Genomic DNA, 19346 nt, shown 5'->3' on the forward strand with positions numbered 1-19346 from the left:
CTAAATGGTACTAAATTTATTACAATTTGGATTTGGGTGAACGGATAGAACTGGAATCCTGAATTTTAAGTATTTTAATTTTATTTATTTTAATTTAAAGTATGAATTTTAGTAAACGGAAAGAGTTAGAATTTGAAACCCGTTCGCGGTAGGCTATAGAGTAGAATTTGGATTTGGGTGACGGATAGTGTTTGAGTCCTGAAATTTGAAATATTGGAGTGTAGGACTGAGGTAGTAAGGGTACGAAAATTACTAAGTGGTACTACCTGTGATACAATTTGGAATCCTGGAATTCGGTCAGACTGCTGTTGGAGTATAAGATTGAGATGGAAGTAGTTTTTGAAATTCGTACTTATGGGTACGAAATGTACCAAATGGTGCAACTTGGATTTGAGTGCACGGATAGCGCTGGAATCCTGTTATTTGGAATTATGGTTACTGTTTAAGTGAATGATTAAGGTTGTTTTGGAAAATCGAATTGTACAGAATTTGGTACAATTTGTTTTTTTGTAAAGGGGTTTTTGGAAATTCGTCGTAGAAAGGTACGAAAAGTGCTAAAGTGTACTAAATATGGAATCCATTGTATTAGGCAAACGCGAAGAGCTAGAATTCTGAAATTTTGAACGAGTGGTCATTGGTGGAGAGTTAGGAAGATGTACCAAAGGGTATTTAGAAACTCGTCCTATAAGCGTACGAAAAGTACTAAAAGTTTCTAAATTTGGTACCAATTGCATATTTTTAATGGATAAAGTTAGAATCTTCAAATTTGGTATGGGAATCAAGGTTGGGGAATGGCGTTGAAATAAGGATATGGTTTTGGTTCGTTCGTTTTTATGATTACGAGCAGTAATAAATTTGGATTTGGGTGAACGGATAGAGATGGAATCCTAAAGTTTTGAATTAAGATTACTGTAGGGGTGTAGTATTGAGATAGTTTTGGAAATTCGTACCTTTGGGTACGAAAAGTACTAAATGGTACTAAATTTGGTACAATTTGGATTTGGATGAACGGAACTAAGATTACTGCCGGACAGTAGAATTGAGGTAGTTTGGAAATTCGTACTTATGGGTACGAAAACCACTAAATTTGGTACAATTTGAATTTTAGTAAACGGATAGTGTTGGAATTAAGATTACTGTAGGAGTGTAGTATTGAGGAAATTTTGAAAAGTCGTACGTATGGGTACGAGAAGTACTAAATATGGTGCAATATAGATTTGGGTGAACGTGTAGACCTGGAATCCTGAAAATTTGGGAATGAAATGGTACTAAATTTGATACAATTTGGATTCTGGTGAATTAATAGAGCTGGAATCCTGAAATTTGGAATTACGATTACAGTCGAAGAGTAGGATTCAGGTTGTTTTGAAAAAGCAAACTTATGGTACTAAATTTAATACAATTTGTATGTAGGTGAACGGATAGCGGTGGAATCCTGCAATTTGAAAGTATGATTATTGTAGCCCTGTTGCGTTGAGGAAGTTTTGAAAATTGGTACGAAAATTCTAAATTGTTCTAAATTTTGTACAATTTTAATTTGGTTTAAGGGATAGAGTTTGAATCCTGAAATTTGGAAGTAAGATTACTACTAAAGTGAAGGATTGAGGTAGTTTTGGAAAATCTTATGGATACGAAGAGTTTGACTTGATACTAAGTTTGGTACAATTTGGAATTGGACGAACGGATACAGCTGGAATCTTGAGATTTGGAAATACTGTAATTATTATGGAATTTACTGTAATTATTTTGTATTAATGTCAGTGTATGGATGAGATATATCGTCGAAATACGTACCATAAGTATACGAAAATTATTTAATGGTACTCAATTTGTTTTTGGGTGTAGGGACAGTGCTGGAATTTTTATTTTTTGGAGTTAGGGTGTGTATTGGTGTGCAACGTTGATCTCGCTGTTAATGTGTAAGGGTGAGATACGGCTGATCTTTTTGAAAATAGAACTTAAAGGGTACGTACAGTACTAAGATAAAAATAAATATTGATTAAAATTGGTATTAGTGCGACCAAATTTTCAGTGTTTGTCATTTCCATATTATATATTGTTTATTTGTTTTTTATATGCTTTCCGCATACGAAGTAGCGGGCATTTTGCTAGTAAAGTATATATGGGCAATATTATTGAAAATTTAACATCGTTGAAGCCAAGGTTTACCCCTTTATAACTCGCGAATAGTGGTTGTATATTGTACAATTTAAATGCTTTTGGATAAAATGAAATGTTTTTAGACTTGGCAAAAAATATTGGCCTTCAAAGTTGATTTGCGTGGAAGCTGTGGCTATATTTATGTTAAAAAATGGGTAAAAATGGGTTGAAGCCAACGTGACTTTTTTTGCTTTCTCTCGATTTGTGATTAAACCACATTTTTCCCGATTTTCCTGTCAAAGTGAAAGTAGAAGCCAACTAAATGAGGATCATCCCACCAATGTATAACTTTTCAAAATTTGATCTGCGTCTACGATTAAATGATTCTGACATTTTGAAGCCAGATTTTAAGAGTTTTTTTAAATTTCCTTATAATTTCGTTACGCAAACAGGTTTTTCAAAAAATCATATATAGGAATGAAGAATTCACGATTCTGGTTTATTTGACATATGTGCCGTGAATGTATCCTACACAGCTTCAGAGAAATCTGTATCCAAATACGAAAATTTTGTGCGAACAAATTTCTAAAAATCATATATTTCGGGTCTAATTTGTACAATTGGCATTCGATTTAATCGTGTATGATTGCAAATTTTGGATTTTTACGTTGCGGATTTAATAAATCATTATTAGTTAAAATCCATCTACTAAAACGCGAGATAGGAGAAATTCCAAGGTAGGAAAATCACCTAATATTGTTTTTGAAAATATCGCGCATTTTATCGCGTATTCTGTCGGCCGCTTGCACTACTATGAAAAAACTAGTGCAGCATCTTCCTTTTTGCGGAAACAGAGATTTAAAAACTTCACTGACAAGGGAACTACATTCATTTTATCCCAAAAATAGTGTGCGAAGCTACATCCACGGTTCTTGACTGATTGCCTTGAAATAGGTATATATCGATGCAGATTTTCATGGTGACACTAAAACCGGTTGCGGAACGAAATTGTATGAACTTTGCGCAAATAAGCGATGTTTTATAGGGTTTTTAATGCTAAGATGCAGCCGATGCTACATCTTAGCGTCCAAATTATATTTCGAAAAATATATACAAATTAAAAGATATGATCTTGCTGTACATGAAAATCACATGCGGATAAAACGATTTTGATAATTACGCGATTTACACATATTTTAGTAATGCATATAAGTTAAAGCGGTTTATTTGAACTCTATTTCCGTGTAAGAAGTCTAATGGTTTATTTCAACAACCCGATAACTTTCCTCAATGGGAAACCTTCTATGTGAATGTAGATAAAGCAAAATCCGCCCATTTCCTTGGGAGTTTCAAGAAAAATAAAAGAAGTACTCCTATAGAATTTTTTCCAATATTTTCAACTCTAGAATGCATGTGAAAACTATTATTCCAAACCAAAATTTGATTTTTGTTACACAAATATGTGCTTATTTTGGCTATAATAGCCTAACTACTATGCCGATGATTACAAGTTTGGTCTCATTCGATTCCCCGTAAAGTTTTTCTCTAAAACTGTTACCTTTTTGTAATTTTTGACGGGTAAATGGACCTATATTTTCAAAAAATTCGGATTACATTAAAAATTTTGTCAATTTTTTGTAAATTCCGCGAATGCTGAATAACATTTTACAAATATTATGCAATCTACTTAATGACGTCACTTCGTGAAAACTTTTTAGTGACAATTGTGCTCAATAAAATAATTATCGTTTTTATAATAATTTTTTCTTAAAAGCAGAAGTAAAACCGCGATAACATTTGTCCGCAACAACAAAAATTTGCTCGCGAGCGGATTTGTACTGGGGAATTTTTTCTTAACCTATGTACCAAAAATCGTTAATGTAGCGCGAAAATAAAAAATTCAATTTTTTGGAAATGGAATATGAAATAATTGGCAACATTTCCCATATATATTCTAAGTCGATATAACCATGTCCGTCTGTCCGTCCGCCCGTCCCTCTGTTGAAATCAAGATTCAGCTCGCAGTTTTTAAGATAGAGCTTTGTAATTTTGTGTAGAAGTTTCTTTAACTCCCAGGGTGTTTGGTATTGCAAATGGGCTATATCGGTCCACGTTTTGATGTAGCCACCACAGAACGCTACCACCCGATTTTCGGCATTTTTAAGGTTTTAGCCTCATTATCACTCCGAAATGGCTGAAATTTGGTATTGAGTCTTCGTTGGGGGTACAAAACTTTCCCCCAGAAATTTGTCGATATAGGTCCACGCCTTCATATAGCCCCCATAGAACGGTACTTCCGGATTTTCGGTATTTTTAAGGTTGTGGCCACAATAATCCACCGATATGGCTGAAATTTCGTATTTAGTCTTCGTTTCCTCTAGAAATTTGTCGGTACAGGTCCATGCCTTAATATAACCCCCATAGAACGGTACCTCCCGATTTTCGGTGTTTTGAAGGTTTTGGCATCATTATCACACCGAAATGGCTAAAATTTGGTATTTTGTCTTCTTTGGAGGTACAGAACTTTCGATATGAAATTTGTCGGTATAGGTCCACGCCTTCATATAGCCCCCATAGAAAGGAACCTCCCGATTTTCGGTATTTTGTAGGTTGAGGCCACAATAATCCATCGAAATGGCTGAAATTTTGTATTTAGTGTTCTTCGAGGGTACAAAACAGTCCATATGGAATTTGTCGGTATATTTCCACGCCTTAATATAGCCCGCATAGAACGGTACCTCCCGATTTTCGGTATTTTGAAGGTTGTGACCTCAATATTCCCCCGAAATAGCTGAAATTTGGTAAATAGTCTTCGTTGGTGATATAAAACTTTCCCCCATAAATTCGTCGGTACAGGTCCACGCCTGCAAATAGCCCACGTAGAAGGGTACCTCCCGGTTTTCGGTATTTTGAAGATAGTGGCCACAATAGCCAAACGAAATGGTGATATAAAATTTTCCCCCGAAATTTGTCGGTACAGGTCCAAGCCTGCATTTAGCCCCCGATTTTCTGTATTTTGAAGGTTCTGGCCACAACAACCCACCGAAATGGCTGAACTTCGTCGGTATAGGCCCACGCTTACATATAGCCACTACGGTTCCTCCCGATTTTCGTATTTGTGAATGTTGTGACGTCAATATCCCACCGAAAGACTGAAATTTGTTATTTAGTCTTCCATGGGGTTATAAAACATTCCAGAAGAAAATTATTAGTATAGGTGTACGTCTTCCTATATCCCTATAGAAGCGTTCCTCTTAATTGTCGGTATTATGAAGGTTTTAGCATAATTTTACCGAAATATAGGAAAATTGGTATTTAGTCTTCTTTGAGTCTAAAAATTTTCCGCCAGAAGTGTGTAGGTATAGATCGATGTTTTGATACAGCTTCCAAAGATTTTCCGAAATTGCTGAAATTTGGTATTTAGTCTTCTGCGTAAACGAAGGGAAACTAATTGTTCAATTTTACTTCCATGCATACGTGGTGGTGGGTATAACAAGTTCGGCCCGTCCGAACTTAACTCCGTTCTTACTTGTACATATGTACTTTGTGTTTAACTTGTTTTGTACTAATTGTTCTCTTTAAAAATCTTTATGTTTTACTTGTTTCTTTTTATCTCACTGTTATATGATGTTTGTTCTTCACTTGTTGTTTTGTCACTTGGCAGCAGTATACTTTTTGTTTGGCTTTTTGCATTTCTTCGCTTATTAAAATTTACCGGTGGCTCTAACTTCTGGAAGCCACAGTGCAAAACTGAAGTTTGACGGCAGCAATGATGTAGTTCCATCAAACTGAGGAGTTTTTATGCTCATTGTGTTATCAATATTTCTAAAATTACCACCTTTGATTTTCATTTCTGAATTCTCTCGTCGCACAATGTCGCGAGTTCATATTAACTGTGGCCAAAAATAGAAGGAGTTGTCGTAGGTGCATCAAAAAAATTGGGTTGGTCGGTCGACGTTTTGATATATACGCCATAGAACTGTACCTCCCGATTTTCGATATTTTGAAACATTCCAACGCAGAATTGTGGGCTTAGGTCCACGGTTGATATAGCCCCCATACAACGGTACCTCCCGATTATCGGTATTTTGAAGATTTAAATTTTGGTATTTAGTCTTCGTAGGGGCATTATACCTTCACCTTGAAATTTGTCTGCATAGGTCCACGCTTTCCTATAGCCCCCATAGGACGGTACCTCCAGATTTCGGTATTTTGGAGGTTTTAGCCTGATAATCACACCTAATTGGCTGAAAATTGGTATTAAGTCTCCGTTGGTATGGGTCCTTGTCTACCTATAGCCCCATAGAACCGTGCCTCCTCATTTTCGATATCCACCCGATATGACTGAAATTTGGTGTTTAGTCTTCATATTGTTTGTGAGCACTTTTTCAATTTTTTGTAAAAAATCGAATTTTGATTTTTGCTGTTCACAGTTTTTTTAAAAATTGATATTTTTAAAATTCTCTCGTTTTAAAGCAAGATTATTAGGTACTTAATAAGCCCACAAAAGTATATGATGACCGGTTCATTTGTTTTCGTGCTATAGCCAACACCGCAAAGCGATTTGTAAAAAAGGGGTATCCTCTCAGTAAGGTGGTTGCTGAAAAAGAGAAATGATACATTCGTCTGCAAACCTCTGCAGCTGGGACCTTTATATATTTGAAGTACTCACTTTTTACTACGCATACAGCAAAAAATATCGATATACATTTTATACAATTTTTTTCTCACTCCACTCAATTTAAAATTTGCTTCAGAAAATTAATAAACTTAGTAATACATTTTTGGGTAAATGTAAACACCATATGATTAATATCTACATGCAAACAAAAGTGTAGCCAAGTTTATTACATCCCAAGAGAACTTAGGAACCATTCTAGCAGCGACCGTTACTTTTAAATTTTAAATACTATGGCAAGTAATGCAGTTAGAATTGAGCCACTGAGCGCCCACAATTATGATACGTGGAAAACTGCAAATGAACGCAATTTTAATCATGGTAGACTTATGGGATTATGTGGATGGCAAAAAATCGAATGTTGTAGTAAAGGATGATAAGTGGATGACAAGAGATCAAAAATAAAGAAAACACTATGTTTGGCAAATGGGCAAACGAGCGAAATATCGGGAATCGGTGAAATGAAATTAAATGTTGTGGGGTTAGCTAGAACCTCCATCTTTGGTTAGCTAGAACCTCCATCGGGACCCTCCCATTGGCGAATTGGGGACGCTCATCTTATTCTTACCAAATAAGAAGGGTACCGGGGAAATAAAATACCCGGGGGTGACCAAAATCTAGCCCAAGGAACGGCAGCTGGTTCCTTGGTTCCTCAGATAGGCAAATGTTGAAACAACTGGTATGGCTGTCTTTGGAAAGCAGGTGGCGTGGTGGGAACCACTGAAGCGGTATCTGTACAGCGAAAAAGCGAATGTCGGTCTTGTAGCGGTTCGTGAAAAAAAGCACGGGTGGATGCTTTGAAGTGGCAGCCCCACTACCATCATAGGATACTATGGACTAATCACCCATTTATCCGAAACAAAACGATTTACGAAATTTCTACAAATGAAGAAGAAACAACATATCACTCTATGACGACAATTGGCACACGGAAAAGGACACGAATTGCTCAATGGAATGTTAGAACGTTAAGAGAGGCATCAAGATTGGCGCAAGTGGAATCCGAAATGCAAAAATATCAAATTGAAATACTAGGAGTTAGTGAAATGCGATGGTGCAAAAGTGATAAATATCAAACTGCAAACGGCAACTTAATCTTGTATAGTGGAAAAGAGACAAAACACGAAAGCGGAGTAGCCATTATACTATCAAAAAATATAAAAAGTTCTCTGAAATCATGGGAAGCGTTAAGCGACCGAATAATATTAGCGCGTCTACAAACGAGACTGAAAAAACAACTTTGCATAATACAATGCTACGCTCCAACAGAAGATGCTGAAGAAAATGTGAAAGAAGAATTTTATGACAGGCTAGTCTCGACCATGAACAAAGTACCGTCAAGAGATATTTTAGTACTCTCTGGCGACTTCAATGCCAAGATAGGAAACGACAACAGAGGACTAAACAATATAATGGGGAAACATAGAATGGGAGAAAGAAATGATAATGGTGAACGCTTAATAAATTTGTGTCAAACATTTAGCATGGTCATTGGTGGGTCCATTTTTCCCCACAAAGAAATACACAAATATACCTGGACATCCCCCAATGGTAATATCAAGAACCAGATTGACCACATATGTATTCATCAGCGTTGGCAAAGCTCACTTCTGGATGTGCGCACAAAAAGAGGTGCAGATATTGACAGCGATCATGAGCTGATCGTAGCCACAATTAAAATAAAATTGAAAAAGAATTATAGAGACGCAAACATCCGGCGGCAAAGGAAACATATCGACGTTAGCAAGCTCAAAAATGAGGATAAAAGAAAAGAAGTAGGCGACCGCATAAGGGAGAAATTGGTAGTGAGCAATAATCAGAACTGGGAAGATGTATGCAGCGAATTCAGAGAAATCGCAGAAAAAACAATAGGATACCGAAGGAATACTGAGAGGAAGGTGTGGATCACAGATGAAACATGGAACCTTATAGAGGGGAGAAACCAACTTAAACAACAGATGTTAAACGATCCACGACAAAGTATAATGTACAAAGATACAGCCAAGGCTGTTAAACGAGCCGCTAGAAATGATAAAAGACGTTACCTAGAATCGATTGCAACCGACGCAGAGAATGCGGCTGGCGCGAACAACATGCGCAAACTTTTTGAGATAGTCGGAAAATTAACAAACTGTAAACTTAAAAGCAATAGAGGAATTAAAGATGAAAACAGAGAACTAATAACTGACACGGAAAAGCAAACCCACATATGGAAACGGCACTTCGAACAAATTAGCAGCACAGATGACAACGCCGACGAAATTCAACACATTAGAAATGAAAATACACATAATATCAACGAGGAACCCCCATCAATGGAAGAAATTGTTAATGCTGTAACGGCCCTGAAAAGAAACAAATCGCCTGGAGAAGATGGTTTACCAGCGGAGCTATTGCAAGTAGATCCCACAGCATCTGCATCCATTATTCACCCCTTTTTATTGGAGATGTGGCACAGAGAACGGCTGTCGATAGAATGGACTAGAGGAGCTATAATTAAACTGCCCAAAAAAGGTGATCTGACAGACAGTAATAATTGGAGAGGCATTACACTCCTAAATACAATATGTACAATTTTGGAAGAGTTAGCCGTTTAGCGGACTGTAGCGTTTAGAGAAAAGAAGCGGTGGCAAACTCCTTCAGAAATTGCAAACAGTAGAAGCAAATGAAAAACGGTAGATATCGATTTATTTTGTTGCAGACAAAATAAGGTTTTATTTTATTGTAAATATTTCGTCTTGATGACGAGGCCTTATTTATTCAAGTGAGTTGAAAAAAAATGCAGCCATTTGCATAAATTTTTTGGTTACAATTCAGCAAAAGAAAAATGACAGCAAAGGTATGAAATGGTAGCCTCTCAGAGTTGAGGAAAAGCTTTATTATTTGAGGCTACCAGATCGTTTAGGACAAGTTTCAGTTGTAATTCAAAAAATAGTTCATTTATGATAATTCAAATTCTTAATGCTAGTTGTTGAAGTCGCTTCAACATGGCGGCCTCCCTTGCGTTGACGCAACTTAGTAATCGCAGGCTCCGGATATAACCCAACCGAAGACCGTGCTTTGTGCGATTGGGGTACTAGACGACGTTTGAATTAATCCTGCCCTGAGGATCTTAGGAATGAAGTCGTTAGCCAGGAGGAGTTCAATATTTTTTGGGTTGTAAAAATGCGGATCTGCTAGATCCGTCAAGTGGTTGTAGATGGATTGTAATGTCTTCTCAGTGGTTGGTTCTGCCAAGATGGGTGAGAGTTGTTTCTTTACTTCTCCCGTGATTTGAATTTTCACCGTGTGATCATGAAAGGACTGAAGGTTGAGCGTGGCAAAAGTTTTTCCTCCTCTCTGGGTGACTGGTAATTCGATCCTTTCTACTAAGTTCATGGAGATGAGTGTTTGGGTTGCTCCTGAGTTTAGTAACAGCCGTACTTTATCACATCCTTCTGTGGTTATTACCTTTGCCAGGGCAGTTGGTAAGAAGATGTGTCTTTTTGCACGGCAGCTCAGTCTTTCGCTCACGTTGGATCGACGTCGTTGCGCAACTGCGGAGGAAGATGGCTTCGGCTTGTTAGCGGGAGTTCTGTTTTGACGCTTGTTGGACTGATTCTGTCTCGCTTTAGTGCTGGTGTGATCGGGGCTACGATTTGGTGATGGTGAACGACGAGATACGATGGGCTTAAAAGAGGTTGTGTGATTTTTTGCGTCCATATGAAGCATTGTATGGTGGTTCTTGTCACACACCATACAGGTTTTGCGACTCGGGCACAACTCCCGAGTGTGGGCGGTACACAGACAGTTGAAGCAGAATCCTTTCTGCTGGGCCTCTGATCGTCTTTTCTGGACCGTCATTTTTGAAAAGGTAGGACAGTATTTTATAAAGTGCCGTTCTTGACATATGCGGCACTTTGGTACGCTAGAAGGATTGTGAAACGTAAGATTATATAAAATGTGAGCATAACGGTTAAAACTAACAGTTGGGGAGGATACAGAGTTTTACTAGAGGGCGAACAATGATTCCGTTTTGCGTGCGAATTTCTGCCACACGAACTTTGGAATCTTTTCCCTTGAAAATTTTTATTACTCGTCCAAGTCGCCACTCAGTAGGAGGAAGATTATCATCTTTGATAACAACAAAATCATCTGGAGCTAAATCTCGTTGAACTCGTTTCCATTTATATCTGCGTTGTAATTCGGAAACATATTCGCTTTTCCAACGTCTGGCAAAATGAAGCTGTATTGTTTTTAAGCGTTTCCACCTATTCATTAGAGACAAATTGTCGGAGGACGGCTCAGGTATAGCAACAAGAGGTGCACCGCGTAACAGGTGACCAGGAGTTAGAGGTACGAGCTCATTTGGTTCATCCGTTAGAGGAGAGAGAGGTCTGGAATTTAAAATGCTTTCGATTCTAACTAGCAATGTCGAAAACTCTTCATAGGTGTATTTATTGTTTCCAGCAGTCTTCAGCAAATGGGCTTTCATGCTCTTGACTGCCGCTTCCCAAAGTCCACCCATATGTGGGGCATGGGGCGGGATGAAATGCCAGGTGAAGCCGTGTAAGTTGTATTTGGTGACAAGGTTTTGTTCAGCTGACTTCAAGAACTTTTTGTACTCTTGGGACAATATGCGACTGGCTCCGACAAAATTGGTACCGTTGTCGGAAAAGAGTTGATTTGGAAGGCCTCTTCGTCCAACAAATCGACTAAATGTTACGAGAAATGCTTCAGAGGTCAGTTCTGAGCAAACCTCCAAATGAACTGCTCGAGTAGAGAAACAGACAAATATTGCTGCATAACCCTTTTGAAGCTTAGCGTTGCGAAGATTGGAAGTTTTGAGGTCAAAAGGGCCAGCGAAATCAAGACCGGTGTTCGTAAAGGGCAGTGAAAAGGTGCATCGTTCCGGCGGTAGTGCGGCCATGATTTGATGTGATGTGCGGTGTTTGTAAATGGTGCATTTATGACATTTGCGGATACAATGGCGAACTGCACTTTTTAGTCGGATTACGAAAAATTCTTGGCGGATATCCCTTAGCATTATTTGATGTTCTGCATGTAATAGAAGTTGATGTATAAATTCTATGAACAATTTACAGAATATCGATTTTTCTGGTAGAATTATTGGGTGACGCTCATTGTAACTGCCATCAACATTGGCAAGTCGGCCATTCACGCGAAGTATTTTATGCTTGTCTAAGAATGGATTCAAGGTAAGTAATCGGCTCCTTTTGGGAATCGGTTGGTTGGACCCCAGGGCCTCGTATTCCCAGGCGTAGTGAGACATCTGTGCTAGTCTTATGAATCTGTATTTGACAAATGAAATTTCAGGGGCTAATAAAACGTTTTTCCGCAGACCACCAGCTTGAATCCTTTTGCATCCGTGTATAAATCGGAACACATATGCAAACACCCGTAATGCTCTATCCCAGGAAGAAAAACGTTCAAGTAGTGAGCCTCCACTTACTTGGGTATGGAGTGCAATTATCTTTTGCTCATGGACAACTTTTTGAAATTTGCATTGTTTTGGCCAATGTTGGGGGTCTTCGGATAACCATTTTGGTCCATGCCACCACAAATTGCTGGATTTTAATTCGGTGGCAGTACATCCACGAGTACCAAGGTCAGCTGGATTATCGACGGTTGAAATATGTCTCCAATTAGCATTGCCGACATTATCTAGAATTTCCGAAACTTTGTTGGCTACAAATGTTTTCCAATGGTAAGGTGGTTTACTGATCCATGCCAGTGTAATAGTGGAATCAGTCCATAAATGGACTTCATGATTCGCAACATTTAGATTTTAAAATGACATTTTTTACCAACTTTGACAACATTGCTGCTCCACACAGCTCAAGTCTGGACAGGCTTACAGTTTTAAGTGGTGCTACTTTACTTTTTGAAACAAGTAGATTAGTGTATGTAACGTTTTGTGCAGAAGTGGATCGGATGTATATACATGCGCAGTATGCTTTCTCTGAAGCATCACAGAAGCCGTGTATTTGAGTTTTGTTTTCAGGAGAGTAGTAAATCCAACGAGGAATTTTTATGTTCTGTATACCGGAAAAGTTCGAAATAAAGGAATTCCATCTTTCAAAGGAATGTGACTTAATCTTCTCATCCCAATTGGTTCCATCGATCCATAATTGTTGCATCAAGACTTTTGCAACCACTATAATTGGAGTTAACCACCCTGCCGGGTCGAATAACTTTGCTACTATAGACAAAACTTTTCGTTTTGTAATCGAAACAGTTGGTAACTCTATATGTGACACTTTGTAAAAGAAATAGTCCTTTAGTGCATTCCATTGAATTCCTAATGTTTTCGTTTCGCTGACATCCTCAATTTGTAGAAATTCTTCGCTAAGAAGATCCTCGGGGGGGGGGGGGGGGGAGATTTTGTAGAATCTGTGGATGATTTGAAGTTATCTTCTTTAGTGGAAAGCCGCCCGAATTAAGTAATTCTATTACCTCATGAAGATGAGATCTTGCTTCGGTTAACGAATGGGCTCCGGAAAGAATGTCATCCACGTAAATGTGACTTTTTAGAATGTAAGATGCAGTTGGATGTGACACTTCACTATCTTCACTGAGTTGTAGCAGATTACGTATAGCCAAGTATGGGGCACAGTTTACTCCAAATGTAACAGTTTGCAAGCAATAGTCATGAATTTTCTCCTCTGGAGAGTTTCGAAACAGAATCCTTTGGAATTGTTGGTCATCTTTATGCACAAGAATTTGGCGGTACATTTTTTGTATGTCGCCATTAAATACGTATTTGAAAAGTCTCCATTTTAATACGACGTTCATTAAGTCATTTTGTAAGGTGGGGCCCGTGTAAAGGATGTCATTTAGCGAGAGACCGTTTTCAGTTCTCTTGGATGCGTTAAAAACGACTCTGACCTTTGTTGACATTCTTTCAGGCTTAACTATGGCATGTTGTGGCAGGTAATAGGATAAGAAGTGTTCGTTGTCAACTATTTCTACACTCGAAGTTTGCTTCATGTGACCAAGCGATACATATTCGGAAAGAACCTTATTGTATTCGGCGGCTAGCTCGGGATTTCGCTCAAGGGTTTTTTCCATCCTTAGAAATTGACCCAGAGCAGCACGTCTTGAGGATCCGAGATACATATCAGGGGTTATGTGTTGTTTAAACGGAAGCTTTACTATGTATCTACCATCAGATCTACGGTTCACAGTATTTTTGTAGAAATCCTCACACCACACGTCTTCAGCCGACATGGGTTTCTCGCTGGGAACATTCTCTATTTCCCAAAACGTTTGTATTTGACTATTAAGTGGATCAATTGTTGCAGTCCAAGAGGCAAATGAAACGACAGATTGCGATGCGGGCTTGCCACTAAGGATCCACCCAAATTCCGTATTTTGGGCCAACAAATTTCCAGAAACATTCTTTTCAAGTCCAGGTTTTATAATTGTTGGTAGTAAATCGCTGCCGATGAGGAAGTCAATAGGAGCGGGTTTAAAGAAGTTAGGATCAGCTAACTCCAGAGATTTCAGGTGAGCAAAGTCTTGAATTGCGGTTGGGGAAACGGACATTAAGTGATTCATGTTTGTGATCACGATAGCGGAAACGGTCACCTTGAAATCTGATTTCCTAGACTTTAACGTTACTTCGCATGTCTTTGAAGAATTTTCTAAAAGCGTTCCACCCAGACCTGAAATCATCGTATGTGATTTCGTTGTCGGAATCTTGAAACGATTTATAATGCGGCTAGCAACAAAGGACTCTTGTGATCCCTGGTCGATAAAGGCTCTAATAGTGAAACTAATACCTTGATGTTCTACATCCACCAAGGCTGTAGGTAAAACAGTTTTTTGACCAGATTGTGAGAAATTATTTTGAACATTAAATGTATTGGAGTAAGCAGCCGCGGATGTGGTAGGCAACTCATCGTCGAAAGCCTCAATGTGATAAGACGCGGATACTGATCTTGGAACTTGCGAATTTGGTTGGAAATGATTGTCTCCACCAGAATGTAACAGTGTGTGATGCGGTTTCTTGCAGATTTGACACAAGTATTTACTTTTACATTTCTTAGAAGTGTGTCCATATGACAAACAGTTCTCGCAGATTTTGTTTTCAGAAACAAATGTTCTTTTTTGTAAATATGACCAGGCACGAAACTTGGAGCAAGATCTTAAAGAATGATCCTGGTGACATGCTTTGCATGCCTTATGAGATGTGTCAGTAGATGCATTGTACATATTGACTTTGTGGGAACTGTGGTTGTTGTTGGATGGTTTCCTCATGTCATATATGGACTCTATCATATCTAATCTCTTGGAAATAAAATCATCTAATTGATCCCATGATGGCATTTCCTTATGATTTGAAAGTGAATTTTCCCAGGCGGTCAATGTCTCCTCCGGAAGCTTTGAGGATACCCAGTATACCAAGATGGGATCCCACGAGATGAAAGATATGTTGTAGGTCCGGAGGACAGACAGGCAATTATTGATAGTATACTGTAAATTTCGTAAGGATTTACCCTTTTCAGAACTAACCTGTTCAACTTCAAAAATTTTCCTTAATTGATGATTAATTAGAATGCGTTTATTTTCATACCGCTGACGTAAGGCGTCCCAGGCTAACTCGAAGTTACTATCTGTTAATGGAAACCGTTTGACAATTTGGCTAGCTTCACCTCTGGTTTTTGCTCGTAAATGAAAGATTTTTTGAGCGGGAGATAATTGGGAGTGTGTAGAATATATTGCCGAAAACATATCACGGAAACTTGGCCACTTGTCATAGCCTCCACTGAATATCTCAGTGTCGCAAGGTGGTATTTTCAGTGAGAAGTTTGTATCATTTGAGTTATTCTTGGAAACATTAGACTGTGTTTGAGCTTTTTCCAGTTTCTGTTTCTCAATATGTATAAGATCAAGAATGGAAGCTTTGCATTCATTGTATGATTTACAGGATTCGTTAAATTTGGAATGAATGGAGTCACTCATGTCTTTCGTTAAGGTGGCGTCTTCGGACGTCATTTCACTTTCATATATTTGAACAAGTTGCTTCCATCGTCTTTCTAAGTCATCCAACTCCACCTGCAAACTAGAAGCCGTATGGTCCTCAATAGGTGTTTGTTGGAAGTTGGCACAAAATGTGACAACTTGATCGGAGAAGAAAATGAATTTTTGCGGAATTTTTCCAGCAACATCGTTATGTGTACTCATTTTTAAAACCAACAAGACACCAACTTTACAAAATATTCTCTACTTTAGTTGAAGCTTCCAATTGTAGATATATATTCTAATCAGAATATTACGAATTGTGAATTTCCAACTTTCTGTCGGTTTTGTAATTGACTTGATTTTTCTAGAAAACACTTTTCGCTTTCTGTTTTTTTCAAAATATTAACTTGCGAAACTGGGTATTATATTTTATTTTTATTAAGAGAACATTAATGAGAAAGGAGCACGGAAAATCGTAGACTACTGCACGCCACAGAACATACTCTTTATTTTGATTTGGTAATTACTAATTGTTGTTACTTGTTGGTACAATTATAAATTTAATTTTAGCTTGAAGCAAAGATTGATTTTTTTTTATTTTTTTTTTCTCTCCTTCCTTTTTTGTGACACTTTTTTAATGTGAGTTTTCTATGTTTTGGTCATATTGCTGCTATTCTTCTTCTTTTGTTATTTATCCTCTTTCTCTATAGGCACCTTACATATGTTTGTATGTATTTTCTTTTGTAGGAAAAAAAAATTGTAAAACCTCCTTTTCATTATTTCACTTGTGCACGGGATGAACTATTGTACTTATTCATATATTTTTTTTTTTTTGTATGAACAATTTCATCACAAAAGAAGTTTTAATGTTTCCGCTCGTTTTTAATTATTTATCTCGCATTTAATCCCTTGCCGGTGTTTTTTTTTAACCACGAAATCCACTTCAACTGACAATTCCTATTTCTTCCTTCTTCTTCTTCGATGAATTTTCAACAGATGTTAGATCACTGAGAGTTCTGCAGTATTTTTGTAGAAATCCTCACACCACACGTCTTCAGCCGACATGGGTTTCTCGCTGGGAACATTCTCTATTTCCCAAAACGTTTGTATTTGACTATTAAGTGGATCAATTGTTGCAGTCCAAGAGGCAAATGAAACGACAGATTGCGATGCGGGCTTGCCACTAAGGATCCACCCAAATTCCGTATTTTGGGCCAACAAATTTCCAGAAACATTCTTTTCAAGTCCAGGTTTTATAATTGTTGGTAGTAAATCGCTGCCGATGAGGAAGTCAATAGGAGCGGGTTTAAAGAAGTTAGGATCAGCTAACTCCAGAGATTTCAGGTGAGCAAAGTCTTGAATTGCGGTTGGGGAAGCGGGCATTAAGTGATTCATGTTTGTGATCACGATAGCGGAAACGGTCACCTTGAAATCTGATTTCCTAGACTTTAACGTTACTTCGCATGTCTTTGAAGAGTTTTCTAAAAGCGTTCCACCCAGACCTGAAATCATCGTATGTGATTTCGTTGTCGGAATCTTGAAACGATTTATAATGCGGCTAGCAACAAAGGACTCTTGTGATCCCTGGTCGATAAAGGCTCTAATAGTGAAACTAATACCTTGATGTTCTACATCCACCAAGGCTGTAGGTAAAACAGTTTTTTGACCAGATTGTGAGAAATTATTTTGAACATTAAATGTATTGGAGTAAGCAGCCGCGGATGTGGTAGGCAACTCATCGTCGAAAGCCTCAATGTGATAAGACGCGGATACTGATCTTGGAACTTGCGAATTTGGTTGGAAATGATTGTCTCCACCAGAATGTAACAGTGTGTGATGCGGTTTCTTGCAGATTTGACACAAGTATTTACTTTTACATTTCTTAGAAGTGTGTCCATATGACAAACAGTTCTCGCAGATTTTGTTTTCAGAAACAAATGTTCTTTTTTGTAAATATGACCAGGCACGAAACTTGGAGCAAGATCTTAAAGAATGATCCTGGTGACATGCTTTGCATGCCTTATGAGATGTGTCAGTAGATGCATTGTACATATTGACTTTGTGGGAACTGTGGTTGTTGTTGGATGGTTTCCTCATGTCATATATGGACTCTATCATATCTAATCTCTTGGAAATAAAATCATCTAATTGATCCCATGATGGCATTTCCTTATGATTTGAAAGTGAATTTTCCCAGGCGGTCAATGTCTCCTCCGGAAGCTTTGAGGAAACCCAGTATACCAAGATGGGATCCCACGAGATGAAAGATATGTTGTAGGTCCGGAGGACAGACAGGCAATTATTGATAGTATACTGTAAATTTCGTAAGGATTTACCCTTTTCAGAACTAACCTGTTCAACTTCAAAAATTTTCCTTAATTGATGATTAATTAGAATGCGTTTATTTTCATACCGCTGACGTAAGGCGTCCCAGGCTAACTCGAAGTTACTATCTGTTAATGGAAACCGTTTGACAATTTGGCTAGCTTCACCTCTGGTTTTTGCTCGTAAATGAAAGATTTTTTGAGCGGGAGATAATTGGGAGTGTGTAGAATATATTGCCGAAAACATATCACGGAAACTTGGCCACTTGTCATAGCCTCCACTGAATATCTCAGTGTCGCAAGGTGGTATTTTCAGTGAGAAGTTTGTATCATTTGAGTTATTCTTGGAAACATTAGACTGTGTTTGAGCTTTTTCCAGTTTCTGTTTCTCAATATGTATAAGATCAAGAATGGAAGCTTTGCATTCTTTGTATGATTTACAGGATTCGTTAAATTTGGAATGAATGGAGTCACTCATGTCTTTCGTTAAGGTGGCGTCTTCGGACGTCATTTCACTTTCATATATTTGAACAAGTTGCTTCCATCGTCTTTCTAAGTCATCCAACTCCACCTGCAAACTAGAAGCCGTATGGTCCTCAATAGGTGTTTGTTGGAAGTTGGCACAAAATGTGACAACTTGATCGGAGAAGAAAATGAATTTTTGCGGAATTTTTCCAGCAACATCGTTATGTGTACTCATTTTTAAAACCAACAAGACACCAACTTTACAAAATATTCTCTACTTTAGTTGAAGCTTCCAATTGTAGATATATATTCTAATCAGAATATTACGAATTGTGAATTTCCAACTTTCTGTCGGTTTTGTAATTGACTTGATTTTTCTAGAAAACACTTTTCGCTTTCTGTTTTTTTCAAAATATTAACTTGCGAAACTGGGTATTATATTTTATTTTTATTAAGAGAACATTAATGAGAAAGGAGCACGGAAAATCGTAGACTACTGCACGCCACAGAACATACTCTTTATTTTGATTTGGTAATTACTAATTGTTGTTACTTGTTGGTACAATTATAAATTTAATTTTACTTGAAGCAAAGATTGATTTTTTTTATTTTTTTTTCTCTCCTTCTATGTTTTGGTCATATTGCTGCTATTCTTCTTCTTTTGTTATTTATCCTCTTTCTCTATAGGCACCTTACATATGTTTGTATGTATTTTCTTTTGTAGGAAAAAAAAAATTGTAAAACCTCCTTTTCATTATTTCACTTGTGCACGGGATGAACTATTGTACTTATTCATATATTTTTTTTTTTTT

At 37.7% G+C, this 19346-nt stretch overlaps 3 protein-coding genes across 3 annotated transcripts; 1 reads left to right on the top strand and 2 right to left on the bottom strand.

The window, feature by feature from the left end:
- The first annotated feature begins 8763 nt into the window (after positions 1 to 8763).
- Positions 8764 to 9375, top strand: LOC141388186 (uncharacterized). The gene has a single exon (XM_073958212.1). The coding sequence runs from the start codon at positions 8764 to 8766 to the stop codon at positions 9373 to 9375; it is 612 nt and encodes a 203-aa protein (XP_073814313.1).
- A 2574-nt stretch (positions 9376 to 11949) lies between these two features.
- On the bottom strand, positions 11950 to 15967 carry LOC141388187 (uncharacterized). The gene is made up of 2 exons (XM_073958213.1): positions 13667 to 15967; positions 11950 to 12069 (listed from the first exon to the last, which is right to left on the bottom strand). Exons 1-2 carry the CDS (start codon positions 15965 to 15967, stop codon positions 11950 to 11952), a joined length of 2421 nt encoding a protein of 806 aa, XP_073814314.1.
- Positions 15968 to 16744: 777 nt separating this feature from the next.
- LOC141388188 (uncharacterized) lies at positions 16745 to 18769 on the bottom strand. Its single transcript, XM_073958214.1, has one exon. It carries the CDS (start codon positions 18767 to 18769, stop codon positions 16745 to 16747), a length of 2025 nt encoding a protein of 674 aa, XP_073814315.1.
- Positions 18770 to 19346: the final 577 nt, after the last annotated feature.

The sequence above is a fragment of the Musca autumnalis genome, unplaced genomic scaffold (genome assembly GCF_047663935.1).
Source record: "Musca autumnalis isolate F117 unplaced genomic scaffold, ASM4766393v1 scaffold_7, whole genome shotgun sequence".
Classification (NCBI taxonomy): Eukaryota; Metazoa; Arthropoda; class Insecta; order Diptera; family Muscidae; genus Musca; species Musca autumnalis.

Excerpts from the sequence above, each read along its gene's own strand:
- LOC141388186 (XM_073958212.1), top strand. The coding sequence starts at position 8,764 with ATGTACAAAGATACAGCCAAGGCTGTTAAACGAGCCGCTAGAAATGAT.
- LOC141388187 (XM_073958213.1), bottom strand. The coding sequence starts at position 15,967 with ATGAGTACACATAACGATGTTGCTGGAAAAATTCCGCAAAAATTCATT. Across the intron at positions 12,070-13,666 it reads CTGAAAGAATGTCAACAAAG|ATTCATAAGACTAGCACAGA; the intron begins GTCAGAGTCGTT and ends TGTCAAATACAG.
- LOC141388188 (XM_073958214.1), bottom strand. The coding sequence starts at position 18,769 with ATGAGTACACATAACGATGTTGCTGGAAAAATTCCGCAAAAATTCATT.